This window comes from Ursus arctos, unplaced genomic scaffold (genome assembly GCF_023065955.2).
Source record: "Ursus arctos isolate Adak ecotype North America unplaced genomic scaffold, UrsArc2.0 scaffold_3, whole genome shotgun sequence".
In the NCBI taxonomy this organism is placed as follows: Eukaryota; Metazoa; Chordata; class Mammalia; order Carnivora; family Ursidae; genus Ursus; species Ursus arctos.
In genome coordinates, this window is record NW_026622985.1 from 84338027 (window position 1) to 84358173 (window position 20147).

At 51.1% G+C, this 20147-nt stretch overlaps 1 protein-coding gene across 1 annotated transcript; it reads right to left on the bottom strand.

Moving 5' to 3' along the window:
• Positions 1 to 3369: 3369 nt before the first annotated feature.
• AKR1B1 (aldo-keto reductase family 1 member B) lies at positions 3370 to 18659 on the bottom strand. The gene is made up of 10 exons (XM_026511297.4): positions 18403 to 18659; positions 10369 to 10536; positions 9610 to 9726; positions 8752 to 8829; positions 8331 to 8453; positions 7749 to 7855; positions 7355 to 7436; positions 6749 to 6832; positions 5778 to 5860; positions 3370 to 3749 (listed from the first exon to the last, which is right to left on the bottom strand). Exons 1-10 carry the CDS (start codon positions 18466 to 18468, stop codon positions 3707 to 3709), a joined length of 951 nt encoding a protein of 316 aa, XP_026367082.1. The 5' UTR covers positions 18469 to 18659; the 3' UTR covers positions 3370 to 3706.
• Positions 18660 to 20147: the final 1488 nt, after the last annotated feature.

The window sequence follows — 20147 nt, forward strand, 5'->3', positions numbered from 1 at the left end:
AGCCGAATGCAGGGCTCCATCTCACAGCCCTGAGATCATGACCTGAGCCAAAATCAAGAGTCAGATGCTTGACCGACTGAGCCACCCAGGCGCCCCCAGCAGCATTTTCTTCAGGGCCTGCTCTTCTTGAAGGACGCACTGGCCCTGAGATTGGAAACACGAGCCCGCAGCGTGCTGCTCACTGAGAACTGTATCCTGTGCCGGGGGGGAGGCGACCAGAATCAGGGCCGTGGAGAAAGCGCTGCTCCCTGGGCAGAGCGCCATCCCCCGGACACCAGCAGCAGGCTGTGAGGCGGAGGCTGGGTTTGCTCCCATTGCCAACATTCCGTCGTCAGAATGATGGCACTGTGGGCAAGGCCCAGGAGAGGGGTTTTACATGCCATGTACCTCGTGTAATCCCCGTGACTGCTAGGAGGGACGCATTTTGTCGACTGGGGAAATCGAGGCCAGGAGGCTAACTGGTTTGCCAGAGTCGCGGACCAGGAAGAGGAGAGCTGCAAGGACGACTCGGTCCGTCTGCATCTGTAGAACCTTTGCCTCTTTCATGCATTGCAGGCCACAAAACTGAGCAGCCCCTCTTTGGGTCGGAAGTGCGCTGAGTTTACACTAGGAGGTTGTCCTAGTTCGCAGCTCTAAGAACTGCTCGTCATTCATTTGGTTACTCGTTCGTGCAAATGGCATTACTGGGAGCCCGCTCGGTGTCCCGGCGCTGGGTAGGCCCTGCGGACAGAGGGGAAGGAGAGCAGAGACTGGTGCTGCCTCTGGCCAAGCTTGGGCGTTGGGCTGGCAGGGGACCTCAGAAGCCATCAGCTGCTTCCACTGCTTGTAGCCAAGCTCCAGGGCGGGAAGGGGAGAGGGGAGGGGAGTTTCCTTCAGGATTCTGAAGACTCGGGGCTTCTTGGAACACAGCCAGAAAATGCCTTCAAGGGACAGGAAGACCAGGTGTGACCTGGAGCTGGGTCCCAGGGAGCCATGAACCCCAAAGGTAGTCCCTTTTGCCCCCATGGGAAGCCTCCCGGGGTTGGACCCAACACGGGCGGTGCTGCTCCTGGCTGGGCAGCTCCGGGGTCCCACCAGGGAGCGCCACCAACACGGCACTAAAACCCCTCGTCCAACAATTGTATCGACGGGAAGCAGGACGCAGTGTTGAGAAACCGTGTTCTGTGAAACTGGCCCTTGAGAAACTGCGCTGTTTGAAAGCAAGTCTGCATTGTTCAGGGAGATTTTCAAGTGCAGGTCTTAATCGCCTATGTGATTCAATTAAATTTAGTTCCGTCTTTCAGTGGCTCTCATTATCTTATTAACAATTCTACTCTTTGGCTGGAACTTTGTTTTGATAAAAGTCCAACTATTTTGCAAGTGTGTTTGGAGGCGCCAGCAAAGGTCCTCAGAGATGGGACCAGCACTATTGTTCTAGAACTCCCACGGCCGTGGCCCCCTGGAGAGTCACTTCGTTCACAAGGAGTCCACCTGAGTGCTGAGGCTGCACTGGAAACCTGCCCCCACTTGAGGAATGTGCAAAGCTGTAGGGAGCAGCTGTAGCTGCACAAAGGGAAGGGAGAAGGGGCTCTGCACTGGGAAGGCCCCACCAGTCTCTAGGACGATCCCCCCCATGTCTGTCTGCTCCACCCTCGGATCAATTCGCTCTAGAATGAAGCCGGCCCAAGGCGGGCCACACCTACTGCTCCTTCACACCACATTCCAGCACCAGCGAGTCGGGGCACCCGCCTGTGCTGGGGCCACTGATGGCCACCCACACCGCTTTTTAACCTTCAAAATGCAGTTCTTCACTCAAGAGGCTTTAATTGTCCTCTCCTTTCCCACCCCAGGCAAAGCTCCTTCTCTGGGACATGTTCTTAGATAAGAACCAAGTCTCTGATACAGAATAGGGACCAAGGCCAGAGCAGGGCCTTTTTTAACTTGTTTGTGCTTCTTGCTTTCAAATTATCTTCTTTTGATGTGTGCTTAAAGCAGGACCCTAGCACAGTGGCATCGGATTGGAACTCTTACCAGTGATCACCCCAAAGTTTTTCCAAAGTGTGTTAAACCCAACTCTGGGCTAACCGGAGAAATAGGGTGCGGACGAGGTCAGAGATTATTTGACTCAATTTACAATAAAACGATAGGGTGCTTGACGATCTACAGGGCAACGGCACAGGTTTGCAGCTTAACCTGGGATAAGGTGGGACCTGCCTCTCTGGCAGGGAAGCTGGGCCGCTGTGAAGAGTGGGTGCCAGGAAGAGGGGTCCAGGCCCAGAGCTGCAGGCTATGGGCGGCAGGGAGCCGGTGGGGCTCCGAGCCCTCCATCTGGCCCAAACCCTGCCACGCAGGGGCCTGGTGCTCTCCTGCATCCCTGGCTGAGGCCCAGCAACCACTGTTGCCCAATTATCTAAAACCTTGGGGGTACGTTTTACCTGCGGATAACCTGCACAGCAGTTAATACCCCCTAATAGGGGCGACAGTCATCCCATAAGTAGTCAGCAACAAAGCCATTAATTCCATGAAACCCGAAGTCGACTCTTGTCTAGCTCATCCCTTTCCCAGGCTTTGTCAATTTAACTCCAGGAAAGAAAGTGTGAGTCAAAATGAGCAACAGCATTCGTAAACGCTGAAAACAGACCTTCACTTGTGTAATCCTATTTAAAGCATTCCTCTTTCTCGGTCATGTGAAGACGCAGTGAGAAGGGGACGGTCTACAACCCAGGAAGAAGGCTCTCACCAGAACTAGACTCTGCTGGCCCCTGATCAGACTTGCAGCCTCCAGAACTGTGAGAAGGAAATGTCTGTGTAGCGCACTCAGTCTACGGCATCTGTTACGGTGGCCAGAGCTCACCCAGATGCCCTCTCTTCACTGATGCTTCTCTTCCCTCTCATCTAGACGACGAGCTTCATGAAAGCAGCTCTTTGTGAACAGGCTGCTTAGTAAACGTAGGACTTTGGGCTTCACAGGCAGGAGGAATAACAAGGTAACTTGTGAAGTGACAAAAGGATTCCCGTCCCCTCTCAGCCCTAAAACGTGGCTCTCAGCCTTGGCTGCAGTAGGAACACCTGGGGAGCCTGCCAACTCTCAGGGGCCTGGCGACACCGTGGGCCAATCAGATGGGTCCCCAGGGGCAAGGTCCATACATCACTAGCACTGAAGGCTCCCCAGGTGACTCGAATGTGCACCCAGATAAGACCAATCACCCTAAAGCTGAATGGGTGAAGTATGGGGGCGAAGGGTCCCCAACTAGAGGGAAAGAGGTCAGGTATTCATTCTTGTTGCCCAGCTGAGCGTCTCCTTTATAGGTGATAGAGGGGATGAAGGCTGAGTGAGACAGAAGGCAGTGTACTGTTTTAATAAATCAAAATAAAACAAACAGCAACAAGTTCACAAAAGAACTTTTTATTTGAGGCAAGAAATTTGGATGAAAGGGTTACAGTTCCCAACAGCCAAAATCCAGTTGTTAGTGGCACTATTTCAACTTTATAGATTCAACTTAGTTAGAAAAGAGTACTAAGGTGCTACTTTCCCCAGCTGGACAAGAAGAAGGGCAAAGAGAACTGGAAGAAGCTTCTAACCTACTGATACTGCTCTTCAGACCTAACACCAAACAGGCCAAGCCCACCACTGAGGGGCAGAGGCCACGCTACACCACATATAGGGAAAGTGATGCGGGGAACAAGGTGGCAGGTCACCTGGAGGGGGAAACAGGCACCGCCAGCTTCAAAACTCAGCGTTGAAGGGATAGTCCTTGTGGGAGGCACAGCTGTCGGGAGAAAAAGAGGAACATGATAGTTTTTCAAAGCAAGAGAGTTCAACTACAACAAATTACAAAAAGAAATGGTGAGGGTCTCATTATAGGCAGAAATAGAGGCCCCAGGGACGAGCCAGTTTCCAGACTGCAAGCCTGGGGGCCGCCGCCCCCCTCCTGGCTCCCCTGCCTCAGGGTCTCATCAGCTGGCACAGGTGTGACGGACCCTGCCCTCGCTGCGTGTCCAGCACCGTGCCTGAGGCACTCGGGGTGCCAAGACCCGGTTCCTGCTTCCCGGTCACTCGGTCTAACTGGCAGGACCAGACAGTGTCCCGTAGTCTGAAACAGTAAGAGGGTGACCGGAGAGGAGTCAGGAGTCTGCATATGTGATACAGCCAGTGTTGCGAGGGCACGGAAGCTGCCTGGTCTCTGTGGGCGCTGAAGGGAGCCCCAGAGAGCAGTGGAGAGTGGGACACAGGAGACAGAGGGGAGGGAAGAGGCTGGGTGGGTGTGTGTGAACAGGGCCAATGGCTCGTGCTGGAACAAGTTTTTGCACTCACACTGGAAAGACCAGCTGGGCATAGTGTGAAAGGCCCAGGGTGGACCCAGCACGGGGCACAGAACGCTCAAAGATTCGGAGCCGTTCAAAACATGCCCCTAGTCTGCCCCTTTTTTTGTCTCCCATCAAGCCTGATATGACCCTGCCCTCAGCAGCAGAGCTCAGTGAGCAATCATCGCCAAAAAGAGGCAATGGATGTGTATGTCTAGCGAGAAAGCTTTCTAGGTGACTGGGAATGTGGGACCAGCCTCTCCCTCCCTACTCCAGCCCAGCCCATCCCCATTAAACAGCAGCCCCCAGCATCACCCGACAGTAGTTTCTGGAGAGTCACTGGAGAGTGGAGGGAGGAGAAGGGAAGAGGGACCCATTGGAAAACCACTGTGGTGTGTCAGCCCCGAGAGCGCCAATACACTGTGTCCGCAAAGGGAAGTGAATGAACGATACAGAGACTCTCAGAGGAGACGAGACATCACCTGGCGAATGATTCACTTCTCTCTCCCTTGCCCACTTGATCCGAAAGGGATCTGAACGCCTAGAGGTTAAACACCACTAACACAAACAGGGGCGTCGGAAAGGGCCTGGTGTGCCAGTAAGAAACTGTTAGGGGCCTATTTGTGACAGCCACATGCGCACAGGTGCGGTCACACCAAGGACGCAGACCTGGCAGACAGGTGCCAGGGCGGTGGCAGCCCCACCATGCTGCAAATGGACTGCAGAGGCAGCAGAGAGAAGGCCAGCACCCTACCCCACCGGGGGGGGGGGGCGGGGAGTCCAAGTCTTGCTCAGAAGACTAAGCACTGGGAGATGGGGAAGAAACAGGCCATACACAGAGTGAGAGAGGAAGCTCAGTCCCCACTCTAGAACGAAGGCTTCGTCTTACAAAGCAGGGAATGAGTTTCAAACGTTAGTTACTATACTGTCAGAGAAGAAGGGAAAACCAAACAAAACAAAAAACCCAACCTTCCTTGTCATCTTCCTCAAATTCCAAACTACAAATCCCAGGGAATGCAAGCCAGCAAATATGCAGCTGGAGGGGCCCTGGGTGACCATCAGTCAGTGAGGAGTCGAGACGTTTCCTCAGCCCCAAGCACCACAGTCTTCCTACTGAACCCCTTTGATTAAGTCAATAAAGATAGAGTCACATGCGAATTCTTCCAGGAAGGTGGGAAAGGAGCCACACGGATCACCTGGTTTCAGATGAGCCGCTAAGATTTGAAAACTAATGCTAAGATATGTGGTTGCTGCAGGTTAGGCCAACAATGCCGCTGGGGCGGAAGGAGATCTCTAGAACCGATCTCTTGGCATCTTCCCCTCGGCTGTGTGCAGTTCAGCTGACAGGGGTTCAAGCGTTTCCCGCTGCGCACGGGTAGAAAGCAAGGCGACAGGCACCAGTCAGAACCGCTGTCCTAACAGGACACAGACGTTACGGCCTCCGGGAGCTTCCCAGGGCTGCGGCCTCAGATCCTCTCCCAGCATGCACTCACCTCACCAAGGCGCACACCCGCCAGTTCCGGTTGTAGCTGAGTAAGGTGGTCATCTCCACGCTGCTCAGTTCAAAGTCAAAGACCTCAAAAGAAAAAAATAAAACCCAGTAAGCTCTTCAAATAAAGGCCAAACACAGACCACAAGGTACCCAAAGAGCTCTGTGCAGGGCCACTGGGGAGAGGCTGCCCTGAGTGGGGAGGGCAGGAAGAAGACAAAGGTCAGAGACTCGGAACTGCAGGACTCCTCAGAGCGCCCACGTGCTGGCGGGACACTATACAAAACTAGGAAGACAGTCCCTCCCAGAGCCTCTGAGCAAAATGCTACTTTCTAGTCCATTTAGTGACTGTCGAAACCACAGAAGGGCTGAGCATTTCTAGGACAAGCAGCAGTGGGAAGAAAATCAGGGATCGCAAGTGTCCGCTGCCTCAGTTTACAGCGAGGCGAAGGAAAGAGGTACTTCAACAACTCCAACCCAAGCACCGAGCGAGCGCACGCTGGAGGGAGTTGCTGCACAGAGCACTCGGGGCGGGGCGGGGGGGGGGGGCAGAGGAACGAGGAATGCAGGCCAGCCGGGGAGCTGAAGGGTGCCGTCAAAGAAGATGGTATCAGAGATGGGCCAAAGCAAGTAACAGCTGGCCGGAGAGCACAAGAACGGTCCTTCGGGGGGAACCATTCCCATGAGGACCACAGCCTGCCGGGGAAGAACGCTGCCATCAGGCGGGCCTGGGAGGGGCGGCACACGCGGGCGCCAGGAAGGCCCTCATGTCAGAACACGCAGAAAGCAAGCCTGCTGTACGCTCCCTGGTTACATCTGTGGGCAAGTGTGCAAACACAGCTGTCTACACAGGCTGGCTCCCTGACAGAAGAGACAGGACCGTGGGGGTCCCACACATGACAATCCAGGCACGAGGGGAGAGGCCCTATCTCCTGCTCCGCTGAAATCACCCTGGCCGACCAGCCAGGATCTTACCTGAAAGTTCTCAGCAATGCGTTCGGGTGTCACGGACTTGGGGATCACAACCAAATTCCTCTGCATGGGGAACCGGATCAGAATCTGTGAAGAGAGGGGCTGAGTGTGTATGTACACTAATAACTACATTATCACATCACTTAGTCTTACATACATCCGCTCCCCAAAGACGGAAATTCCAGAATGTCACATGGGAGAAAACGGAGACTCAGAGAGGTCAGGGTCACCCCCAGCCATGCCACGCACTTCCGTGTCTCCCAGGTGTACTGCTCACGAGGAGGAAGCCATCCTACCACTTGAGAGAAAAAGAACATTTCCCAGGTGGCTGATAATGAGTGCTCTTCTGTGAGCAGAGATGAGCTTCCCACCTCCGTCGGCAAATGCGGCCCCTCAGGGTGGCCTGTAGAGGGGGAGGCGGGCGCCACCATCCCCACCATGTGGCCATCTTCTGGCGTCCTAGTCTGTGCACCGGTCTCCCACCCGCTCCAGGACCTCAAGCTGCACTGCCAGGGAGGGCTTGGTCGCCTCTCCCTCCCCGGTAAAGGGGACCACTACGAATGCAGGGCGTTCAAAGGAACAGTCGCGGGCGCATGGAGAGGATGGTACCTGCGCTGTGGTTTTATTGTGCTTGGCTGCGATGGCTTTGATCCTGGGATCCTCCAACAGGGACGGGTCCTCAGGCTTGGCCCTGGAGACAGAAAGATGGCCTGTGTGAACACCCACCATCATTTTCACTCAAGGTAGCTCTAACTCCCATCAGCCTTAGAGGGCAGCCCACCAGTCTCCTCCGGATTTGAAGCTCGGGTACAAACTCCTAACCCTCTGGAAAGAGAGCAGCCATTTTGCTACTAGAAATGCCAACCAGGAAACCCAACAAGAGGCTCCTGGGTAGGTCTGCAAAGTGGCGCCAGAAGCATTTTCCTTGATGCTGAATTTTTCTTTCTAGCCATTTCTAACCTTCACCAACAGACAAGAGAACGCGATCCAGTGGGAACCTCACCAGGGCCTGTCCGGAGAGCCGAGGGGACTGTAGGCGGTCACCACGATGCCTTTGGACTGGCAGTACTGGATTAGCTTCTCCTGAGTGAGGTACGGGTGGCACTCGATCTGCAGGTAAACACTGGGGCTGACGGTGGCATGTGTGCACAGGCGTGGGGACATACAGTAAGTGCACCCCTCCCCCCCGACAGAAAATGATGTATGACCGCCTGAGCTCCCGGATAAGCTGTAACAACTGTCTACGTTTCCCAGCTAGTGTCCTCAACATGAATAACAATAATGTTATCTGTGTACTGTGGCCATGGGCCCCAAGGGTTTGTTCTGGCTTCCGCCATTTATCAACTGTGATGGGTCTGAGGATCTCAACCTCAGGCTGATAATTCGGGAGAGCCCTAGTCATCACAAGCCAGGCTCAACCCGTCTCTCCTGCAAGCTTGGCTCCCAGATGACTCATCATCATTCTCAATCCGGAATCGGGACCTGCCTGCTGGCTGCTTCCCGGTGGACGTGGACCAGAAGTAACTGCCAGCTTCAGACAGTAACAACGTAGTCTCCCACGCATGCCCTCCCTGCCGAGCTTTACCTGGTTAACAGCCGGCTTGTATTTTAAGCCAGGTTTGTTTAAGATCTTCTCGACTTGAAGATGGTTGAAGTTGGAGACTCCAATGGCTTTCACCAGCCCTTCATCCACCAGCTCTTCCATCGCCTACCAACAAAAGGGGGGCTGCTTGCTCCTGACATGTGCCCGAGAGGACAAGGAGGGGAAAAGCATCTCTAGCTCCGGCCAGCTTAACAGGTCCGGCCCTTACTGATCAGTGGCGGTAAAAGACCTCTGAGAGGCCAAGAGACCCCAAGACAAAAGCCAGGCTGGCTTTACCAAGACAGGAAGAGCAAACATGGTGACCCAACAGCAAAACGCAGGGAAAGACACACCAGAGCCGATCACTCACGGGAGAAAGGGAAACCAGCAAGGAGGGCGCAGACCGAATCAGGGACTGCCTTACCTCCCACGTGTCCACAAAACTGGTGTCGCTGGGAATCACATTGCCTTCTCCATCCAGTGGGAAATATTCCTTCCCCGGCTGTCGTTACAAGAGCAAACAATCAATGACAGCCCTTCATAGACCTGCACCTTTAAAAGCAAAGTCCTACAAAAAACTACTCTGAACGACCCTAGCTGACTAAGTTTTCGGAAGATAATCAAGGGCTAACGCACGGGTCAGTGTGAAAAGTAAACAGAGAGACAACCTCTCAAGGCCCCAGACACTTTTCCTTTCAAACGGGTTGCAGCTGATGGTCTGATGGAACCAGCAGGACAGAATAGGGCTAAAGGATAAAAACCACATGCCTTCAATCTGGCCAACAAAGCAGAAGATGGACCCTGTGGCTATGAGGAAGGCAAAGGAGGTAATAACTCAAGTTTGTCTGGTGCAGAGACTCTGGTCGCCAAGGACCATGGATCAGGCTTCCACAGGATGGGGCCTGTGTGCAGAACGCAGGACTATACCCACACACACGGAGGCAGAGGGTGACAGCCAATGAGGTCTTGGGGCCACAGCACCATGTCACCTGAGCCACGTTCGGGGTCACAGTTTGAAACGGTACCACCAGCAAATGACAAAGCAGAGTGCTCCTCAAATTCTGTAACGTGTGATCGAGTCGCCGATGGGTCAGATTCAGCAGGCCTGGGGCTGGAGGCTGATTTCTAACGGCTCCCAGCTGACAGCACTGGCTGCTACTCCAGGGGCAGTGCCAGGGCCAGTGAGGACACACACACAGCGTGTACCCACCTGACGCAGGAGGGCCTAACGCATCACAGGCTACGTGGAGGGACAGGGCCTGGCCTGAGCTGTGCCGCCTACCTTGAAGCCCGTTGGCCAGTGAACAAGGTAGAGGTCCAGGTAGTCCAGCTTCAGGTCGCTGAGCGTCTTCTTGCAGGCGCCCTTCACCATGCTCTTCTCATGATACGTGCACCACAGCTGCAGCCAGTGAGAGAGCACGTCTTACCCTGCGCGCAGGAGGCCGTGTCCCCAGCCGGGAGCCAGCCGGCTCTAAGACGCAACCCACCCCTTTCACGGTGATGCTGGAAGTGGTGGTGAGGTAGTTTCCATTGCACACTGCAGAGCCTAACTTTCCAAAGGAAGGTAGGGTACTGAGGTGCCTATCAGAGGGACCAAATTGAGGGCATAATGGACAGGCTGGGAAGGCCCAGGCCCTAATCATGAGCGCTCAGGGCCATTTTCCTACAAGGCTGGTCTCTGTGGGGTCAGCCTCACCCTCCCACCCAGTGTTCCTCTGGGCACCCACAGCCACCAGGTGAAAGATGGTGGCCAGCAGTGGAGATCCAGTGTCCAGATGGAAACCAAGTTCTGTCCTCCAAGAGAAGTCTCTGGAAAGGGAGCACCAACCCACAACTTAAGCCTCATCAACATGGGGCTCTAACCAATGGCTCTACACTGAATGACCATCCAACAGACAATGGACAAGCGAGCTTTGGAGCCCTCTATGGCCTGTAATCAACCCATTTCCCCAGAAGAATGGCCTTGGCTCCTAAGCCCACACTGCCATCGCACAAGCGTGGAGGACAAGCCCATCGCCCAGGCTCCCCTGCACGGCAGCACCTTACTGACGATGAAGAGGTCCTCACGCTTCACCACCTGCTCCTTGAGCTTCTCCTGGATGGCCAAGCCCACCTCATTCTCATTCTGGTATACGTGAGCACAGTCGATATGGCGGTACCCAAGGTCGATAGCAATCTTCACAGCCTCGGTCACTTTGCCCGGAGGGGACTGAAAGGAAAGGAACGGAAGACATGGGAGTTGAAATAAACAAACGAAGCGGCCCAGGAAGGAAGAAGGGCAGTGTGAGCCCCCTGCTCCCTGAGGCTCCTGCCCCTCTCCGACAGCTGCGGGTGGCCAGCTGCGGCCCAAGGAGCCTCCTAAACTACCGGCTCTCAGGCGGCGGCGGGGAACCGAGGTGTGATGTCGGCCTCATTTCAGGGTACTCTGACGACCACGTAACGGCAGCCTAGACCACCCTAAAGAGACGTGCCGGAGCGGTCCCGCTTGCTTCTTTCCATCTGTTCATTTCCAAACCACCGTATAAGAAACAGACAAAATACCCTACGCCTGAATCTTTTAGGTTCCCAAGACAATAAGGGACACCATTTCCTTCAAATAGCTCAGAATATTTTAATAACTGCTGTAAATATTTACCCCATGCCCCTTTGGTCTCTGAGCTGTCACTAAACACCCATGCTTTACTGTCTCTCCTTTTGGGTGTGGATTTGGACATTGGCAATCACTCGTTTTTCAGCAGTTCTGGGAGATCACCATAAAGTCAAGAACATTACTGATATAGATTCCAAGGCTGGTGCCTTTTTGTGACCACGTAAGAACCTGCTCTAAGAGGCAGGGGTGGGAGACAGCCCCTCTGAGATGGCAGCACACAGAAATGAGTTGAAAGGAGAGGGGAAATGGGCATCAATAATGTGTGGGCCGAGCCGCAAGGAGACAGAACAGCTGTCCGAGCCCAAGCCATCTGACCAGGACAGGTCAGAGCCTGGCTGTCGGGGAGCAGAAGGCTCCTTCAAGCTTCGCCAGCACCCAGACTGACGGCACGGACCTCTACTCCATCTCCTCGCTGATCCTACAGAGACCAGAGAGGGGAAAAATACACACATGTGCAACAGACTGTGGAATGAATACAGTGCATTCCTCCAGAGAGCTGGGGGGAAGAGAATGAAAAGAAAACTCCCCAGGGCTAGGAGCAGCTGCAGACATTCGCTGTTTTGACATCAGCTGTTGCGAACAGGCACGGGGGGGGGGGGGGTAGTGCGGATTATGAACCAGTGGGAACAAGCATATGGCCAGAGCCTGTTAGCACGCTGAGCTTGCTCACCCCCAAGGAGGAAGCAGGGTGCTAACCTCAGGTGTAAGAGAGGGTACTTCTCCAGATGACCTATCTCCTAGAGGACCAAAGAAGCTACAGGTGCAGACTTCCCCACCATTCAAGATTCAAGGGACTGGGCAGAGAGAAGCCCACCCCTGGAGAGAAGCCACGTTCCCCAGGCCAGGCCTGGCCACACATTCCATCTGCCACACCAACTGGTGCAAAGGTGGAGGCATGACCCAAACCAGGCCCATGAGACTCAGTCTCTGGAACTACCAAGACAAGCTCCCATTCTGCTGGGGTCGCCGTGCTGGGAGAATGGAGCCAGGAGCTGCTTGAAGAGAGTGGGGCTGAGAGACCGGAGGGTCGAAAGAGACGGCTCCTAGCGACATCACGTATAGCCTCGACCCGGGTATGCCCGAGGGCGTCCTGTGGGCCCTTGAATTCCCACCTCAAACATACTTTTTATTCTGCCCAACATTAAGTTGGTTATTCAGTTCCTTGGAGCCAGAAAAGTATAAACTAGGATAATCAAGGTTGCCGAAAGAGTGGCACAAAACTGAAAAAAGTTCACGTTATGTTTTCAGAGAGAAGCCAAGGGCAGAAATGACCAAGAGATCAGCTAGGGACGCAGGCGCTGGGAAGCTGGCCACGCTGCTTTCCAAGGGTAAAGAAAAACAGAAGGGCTGCTGGGCATTTTATAAATGTAGTCTTCAGAACTTGTAGCAATTTGTGACAAGACTCCCGAGAATGGGAGCTGTGTGTCAGCCTCCCCTTTTTGGGGACACCTTTTGCAGCCACGGGGAAGGCCACATGGGGCCACGTGCCCTGCCGCAGGGGGACGGATGGCTGTCCCCTGGGCTGACCCTGGAACAGGCAAACAGGCATCCTGGTTACCAGAAGGCTTGCGCCAGGGCAGATTATGTCACTGAATGGAAACTGACCAGTGGGGTCTTTATTTAGCACACACTGGCTCAAACTGAAAACACGGACCCGTTTTTACCGGTTTTAAGTACATTAATACCCCGTATCTCTCACAACCCCGCAGATACTGTTATCATTATAGCTAGGGAAAGTAAGGCACAGAGAGGTGATGCCACGGGCCCATGATCAGTCAGTCAAAGATGTCAGGACTCAACCTCTGGCAGGACCTTAGAGCCATGCTCTGCCTAAGGTCTGTCCTTCCGTGTGGATCTTAAGAGGCACGAGACACTGGTCAGTGAAAGGATAAGCCTCCTGGCCTTGGAAAAATCATTCTCTGGAATGAAAATGTACCAGAGTCCACAAACTATACTATTAATGATCTCAATCTAACCCTTCCCAGAAAGAGACTAAACGAACTTCTCTTACCACTAACGAATCAGCCAATTTAAGATATGGTGAAAAATCACACAATAAACTTGGTAATGTTACTACATGATTATACCATCTCTCCATTTCAAGTCCCCATTTACAAATGCAAACCGAAGGGAGTGGTCCAAACTGAAACTTTGAAAAGAAAATAAATCATGAAAGTATATTCCCATACATCTCGCAGCAAATCTGCAGAAAACCATTATAGGAAGCACTCAAATTACAGATGACCAAATTGTACAAATCTTACAGACTAAATCGATTCTGCCAATAATCTGCCCTGTGACTTAGGCAAACGCATGCCTGCCCAACTCTCTTGGACCTTAGAGCTCCAGAACGCTAGCTCAGGCAGCAACCTGACAACGGTCTGGGCTGATGGCATCAACTGATGGCAGTGAGAACTCTCGGCCCCCGGGACCCACACCATCTCCACAAGATAGGCCTCCCCATCTCCTCGCTTTGTAACACTCGCAGCCAGCTAATACCAACTCAGATCATATTAGTGCCCCCCCCCTTAACACATATACACTTTTAAAACCTAATCAACTTCCCCTTTGCATGTAGCTCTTATCTGTTACTTTAAAATAACCCTCCCTCTACCCCCTCTGCAAGGCTCAACCAGAAAGGTTATAAAATGGTGTCAATGGTTAAAAAAAAAAAAAAAAAAAAAAAAAAAACAAGTATTTCAGAGCCTGAATCCCTTGAAGCATTAACCATGGGGATTTCTGGAAAGAGGGGACTGTGTTCTTTCTGATGTATTTTTTTTTAAATTTTCTCTAGTTAGCAGGTATCACTTTTGCAATAAAAGGGGAGATGGGAACAAAGGAAACTTTGGGGAAAAAAATCCTGGGTAAGATGGATGAGAACACTGTGCCAGTGATAATTCTAGAGTAAGGAATAGGAAACCATAACTTTTGATGTGAGCTTGGACTTAATAAACAGGACCATCAACCTCGAAGGCCTTTAAAAGTACCATGATCACAGAAAAGCTGTCCCCACAAACATCATTTAACTTCTTCTGATTAAACCAGCTTTTCTTTAGAGAAACTCAACCTGTGTCTAAGAGAAACTCATTTTTTTATTATTAGGTTTGTTTAAATACTAGTGGTTGTACAATATAATTTTCTATTTTAAGTATTCGTTGTAAGTCATTTCAACCAGATGCAAGTGTTAACAGGCATTTGTGACTTCTCAAAATGTATTCCAAGTACTGATTAATTTACTTAGAATCTTCTGGAAGAGGAGTTGGCAAACTTTTTCTGTAAGATGCCAGACAGAAAATATTTTAGGCTTTGTGGGCCCTACGGCCAGTAGCAAGTGCTCCACTCTGCCGCTACAACACAAAAGCAGTCACAAATAATACGTACACAGGAGACGTGTTCTAATAAAACTTTATTTACAAAAATGGCCTGTGGCTTGTAGTTTACCAACCCCCCTCTATGCCGGAAGAGCATACAAAGAAATAGGGATTAGGCAAGAGGCCCAGGCTTGATCTGTCCTAATTCCTATTCACAAATAAAATTTCTGGTGTCCAATTCGGCATCATGTTAACAAAAAGTTAGGTATTCTGATAGTGAACATGGGTATTTTGGTGACCAAAATGGTTTAATCCCTGTTCTACTTTAACCAATTGACAATACAGTCTCCGTGAACTTCAGGTAAATCTGAGCAAGCCGGCTTGCTCCCGCTGCAGGGCACACAATGCTCCCACTCTGCACCAATGGGAGACTGGGGATCTGGTGGTTTGTATAAACAAGGCTTCAAATCTGCCGTACTCCTGAGACTCCCACAGACCAAGCACGGGGGAGAATCCAGAGAACGACGACAGCCTGCTACCTCTCATGTCCAATCTACGGTCAATAGATAGTGTGCTGTTCGATGTTTGGTGCAGGAAGCCCCCCACTGGGCTCCTGATCAGTACGTCCACATCATTTTACAGTTCCATTCAAGTAACCACCCTTTCCGGTTGCCTTATCACATGACAACAATCTGGCTACTATTTGGCATCAAAGCTCATAATCAGGCTTGGCAACAAACACAAACCAACTAATAAAGCTGAAATTAACTTTCTCCCGCTCAACCTGAATCAATCTCTGCTGAATTCTAAGGCACTGATATCTCCATTTGGTTAAGACAGGAATGGACCAGAACTGGCCCTGCTTGGGGAAGACTTACTTAAATATCTTTGATCTTGAAAAGGGCCAGGCGGAGGCGCACAGGGAGATGAGGCAGGAGAACAAGAAAACCAAGTTACGGTCTCAGCTCCAATGCCAGCACCTCTCCCCTCTCCCCCAACCCGGGATCTTGGGGCCATTACAAGCTTGTCCCACTTTGGGAATGTGACAGAAAGTCTTTCTCAGCACATTTTTTTCTACCTCATGTGTTCTTAAAGGGGGAGATATCACCCTCAAAGAGGCAAAACCTGGTTCAGTGGGGGGAAAAAAATAAACAGCTTACACAATGGTTTGTGGCCCTCTGAAGGGCCACAGGACACAAACAGATGTACAGTCTATCTCTGATAAAATTTATGTGGGGGCAATTAGGAAAAAATGTCTCCCAGGTTCCTGCGTGGGGCAGGGGTGGAGATCATGGAAAAGAGGTTAAGAAACACAGTTGTACTCCACTCCTCAGTTTGGAGTATGTGGGTGCGTTATAATGATCAAACTACCAACAATTTTTCAGCTAAGTCAGAACACTTACTAGCAACAAGACTGCAAGAGGGCATCAGAAGAAATCTGTTTCAACGGACTCCTGGCAAAACAATGTTGGTGTGTTTACTTCCTGTCTAATGCGGAAGGCACGCTTGCTGGGGAGAGACACTCGCTAAGCCACACGGGGTCTGAGGCAGAGATGCTCTCCCATCTGCCTGCAAGTCTCACCTCCAAAGACAGAAGGGCAACTTTGACGACCTTTGATGCATAAGCAGATCAGAGACCACTAGAGCCCTGAGAAGGGTCTGGATGGTACAACACAGATGCCATGACAGGAAAGATCCAGAACAAGGAACTGTACCCACTTCCAGAGCCTCCCCCACTTCTCACAAAGATAAGCAAGTGCTTCTTAAGTCACCCCTTCTTTTGTCCAGCATCTGTGAAGAAATATGTACACATATACGGGGGAAAGGAGAATCGCTACTATCTACACTGTTATACTTTAGGGGGGAAAAAAAAGGAATCCATTCTAAGCCCATACTTGTGCTAGTTATTTCACTGTTACCACCCCATCACACCTCAACACAATTCCGTACAAATCTCATCTCCTCACCTCCCCCACCATCCAAAGTTATCTTACTTCTTTGTATTAACTGAACATCTATCTGCATATCTTTTGAGCGGGTACCTACTCTTCACCAGGCATTGTGAGATGTGCTGGAAATACTTGTGAACAAGACAGATGCTACCCTGTCCTCAAAGAACATAGTCTGCCAAAATGAATGACCGAAGTATAGATTTTATAATGTTATTTTAAATAAATACACAGCTTTTCAGGGAATTAAGTGTGCAGGTGCAGGATTTAAAACTCTCTTTAAGGGGCGCCTGGGTGGCTCAGTTGGTTAAGCATTCAACTTTTGATTTTGGCTCAGGTCATGATTTCAGGGTTCTAAGATCAGGCTCTGCACTGGGCATAGAGCCTGCTTAAGATTCTCTCTCCCCGCCACCATCCCGCCTGCACGCATGCTCTCTCCCTAAAAAAATAAAAAAATAGGGACGCCTGGGTGGCTCAGTCGGTTAAACGTCCGGTTCTTGGCTTCAGCTCAGATCATCTCAGGGTCCTGGGATGGAGCCACGCATAGGGATCGGGCTCTGAGCTCAACAGGGAGTCTGCTTGAGGATTCTCTCCCTCTTCCTCTGTCCCTGCCTACATGCTCTCTAAATATTTTTTTAAAAATTTAAAAAAATTGTAAACCCTCTTTTTAAGAACTTTTATTCCTTCTTTACCCTAGAACAGTAATTTTCAAACAATGGGCCAAGGTCAGGAACATAATTCATGAAAACACAAAACAGAAAAAAAATATTGGAATTCATCCCACCAAGTAGTGTCTTGTGGATCTTTTGTTCCAGTTATATGTGTATGTCTGTGCATTGCCTGCATCGTTATATAAACTATAATAATTTACTATTGCCAATAAAGTGTCTTTTAACATCCATTCCAAGAGAATAACCCTCAACAGCTGAAATTTAAATCGGTATCACAGTCATAGTTCAATTACACCCTCAGAGCCATCACTGGACATCTTGAAGGAAACACAAATTACACATATGCTGATTACTTTGGCCAAGAAACACTTTGTATGAAGCAACTCTATGACCCTTTTCTTATTTCTTATGTTTACTAATCTTTAACTGCAGCCTTTAGGGTAGAGGTAAACCCCACCCTCTGTTCTAGATGAAACCACTGAACAGTGCACTGAATCCTCTCATTTCCTTATCCATGTGTAAATATCCCATGCCCAGGCCCACATTCAAAGTTCCTGGGAAAACCTGGGTCATAGCTGCAGAAAGTAATATATAATACCCCAAAGCTAACTTATAAGGAGCTTTTTAAAACACTGGGTTTTGTCTCAGCGCCCATAATACCACCCTTCTGTGCTCCCTACTCGTCAGATAATCAGGCTAGCCTTTTATTCCTAACCATTTCTTAGGGACGCTGTGGAAAGATTTCCGTGGTTGTTAAGGTTTCCTGAGACAGTTTTAATACTGGCGCCAACTAACAGTTTTCTCCGGGAGGTAACCACAGGTGCCCAGATTCTCTGCGAAGGTCTGCCCCGCATACGACACCCACCCCCCAACCCTGAGAGGCAAACTCAGCTACAAGTGGTCAGCGTCGCGTGTTTGGGGACACGGAGACAGATCCTGGGCATCCTGGGCAAACTCGTGGCAGCTAATCTAATTATCTGCAGTCTCCAGGCTTAATGTGAGTGCTTATTCCTGAGAGAGTAAAAACGAAAACAATTAAGAACTATTTAGGAGAGAGACAAAGGCGCAGGTGCCACAGGTGCGGTTCAGACGCGAAACGCCGGAGCTCGGCGCCCTCACACCCATTTCGGCCCCTCACACCCCTTTCGGCCCCGTTGCCTCGCGATTCCCGCCCCTCGGGCCAGAGCGGCAAGGCTCAGGAAACCCATCTCTGTGATTTTCCAGCCGGGATCCGAGTCCAAGCGCGGCCTGGGGATCCCACCCGCCAAGCGTCTACAGCAGCAGTCCCCCACCCAAGCCCCCGGGACCGCAGGCCAGCGCCCGGTGCCCCGGTCCCCACCCCGTCCCCGCCAGCCCAAGTATGGCTCCTTGGAGGCCAGGCGTCCTCGGCGGGGGCCCCTCTGGGTCACTGCAGATCCCTCCCGCCCAGGCCGCGCCGAGCCTGAGACGAGCCGTGGGACGCGCCCACCCCCACCCCCACCCCAGGGCACTTACCTTCCAGGTGCCCAGCCCCACGATGGGCATCTTGGCGCCGGTGTAGAGCACGAGGTGGCTGGCCATGACCGCTAAGTTCCGCAGACCCCCTCCCGAAGAACAGGCAGCGCCAGCCCGGGGCGCAGGCCTTTAAATAGCCAGTGATGCCCGACGAAAGGGCGGGTACGATTGACGCGCGGCTACGCGAAGGCGGTCTCTGATTGGCCGGCCAGCGCCGAGACGGGGGCGCCGCAGCCCGGGACTCCGAGGGCACGCTCCTTCCGCTAGGTCCCAGAGGGACCGGATTCTTGCGGCTCCACCCGCTCGCCCACGCCCCACCCAGCGGCGGTGGAGACCTCCCCAAACAGCGGAACACGTGGAAACCGGAATGATTCCGCAGAAGTACCAGACATCCCCTAAATAAGTAGACTGGCGAGGAGTTGGGGTTCATTTTTTTAAAAGGAGCTCCGAAGGATACATTTGTCTGTTGTCCAAGCCCAGTCACGCTCTTTGATAATCAGACCAATGTCCTATCCTTAATCTGTAGAAATCGTACTGACTACAAGTACAGTTTAGCAGCTCAGTTTACTTTTAGAAAGGTGCATATGGGAGAAATGACTTGCAGTCTTGTTGCAGAACACCAGTGAGTGTGGGTGAGCAAGTCTTCCTCCAAAAGCCAGCATCTTCTGAGGTTAGGAATCCCTGATGAGCTTGGTCCAGAACCCAGGGAAGACATTCGGTCTTCGGAAAAGACTATCAAAACAGCAAGTTTCAAACAGTAACTCGACAGAACTCTCTAGAAGAGTGACTAGGCAGACACCCACAGAAGAAAAGTTAACTTTAATATTGTAGTTTCAAGTTTTTCAAATTAGGAGGTGCTAAATAATAAATTGATTGGCCTTAATTGTCAGGGATGACGACATTATTTTCCAAGACACCTGAAAGAAAGTTGCTGGAAGAGCTTTGAAGTTGATTTTGGTTTCTTTTCAACAATCTCTCTCCATGATTCTCTATCCTACCCAAACCTGCTCTTTCTGCTCCATCACCCTCTAATCTTTCCTAATTATGCAAGATTGGGAACCACATCTGCAGGGCAATGACTCAGGAACCAGGCCTCACTAAACTACCATTCTGGTGATTTTCCACTTGGCAACTTCTAAAAAGTGCCCCCTAGGAAAAATTTATACACAACAGACTAGCCCAGATACTTTTCCATTTGACTTTTATAAAAACCTGTTAATTGGCAGATTCTGAACCTATTTGTCCCCAATCAAATTTTAATTAGAACCTTCAGCTGGGAACTTGGTTTGTAATAAAACAGCAGTAGCCTAACGCTCTTCATTTGTAAGATTTCTGTTGACAGAGATTCTATCCAAAGGTTGCTGTCCAAAGGGCTAGTGCCTTGGGAAAATGATACACCTTAAATGATCAGGTTGGTATACACAGAGGGGTCATCTGTTAGGGACCTGGACTCAGTATGAGGGTCTTGCTGTTTCTATGATGATTTAGGATAGAAGCTGACTGCATGAACGTACGCTGAAGTTCTGACTTGAGAGTGGTCTGTGTGGGTTATGCAAATGTGAAAAGTCAACCTGGGGATCCTAGATAGCAACAACAGTACTACCACTGGCACATTCGTGAGAGTCTCTTAACTGCCCCACTGCCTGTGTCAGCTTTGTACAATGCTATTGTGCACATATCAAAATTATGCTTCAAAAAACCCAGTGGAATCCTTCTAAGAAAGATTCTAGTACTTCATATCAAGA

Bases quoted from the DNA above. Each gene is read 5' to 3' on its own strand.
- AKR1B1 (XM_026511297.4), bottom strand. From the start codon at position 18,468: ATGGCCAGCCACCTCGTGCTCTACACCGGCGCCAAGATGCCCATCGTG. The intron at 7,856-8,330 runs GTAAAGCTCGGC...GTTTACCTGCAG, and splicing joins ACAAGCCGGCTGTTAACCAG to ATCGAGTGCCACCCGTACCT. The intron at 7,437-7,748 runs GTGAGGTTCCCA...TTCTGTCTCCAG, and splicing joins GGCTCTCCGGACAGGCCCTG to GGCCAAGCCTGAGGACCCGT.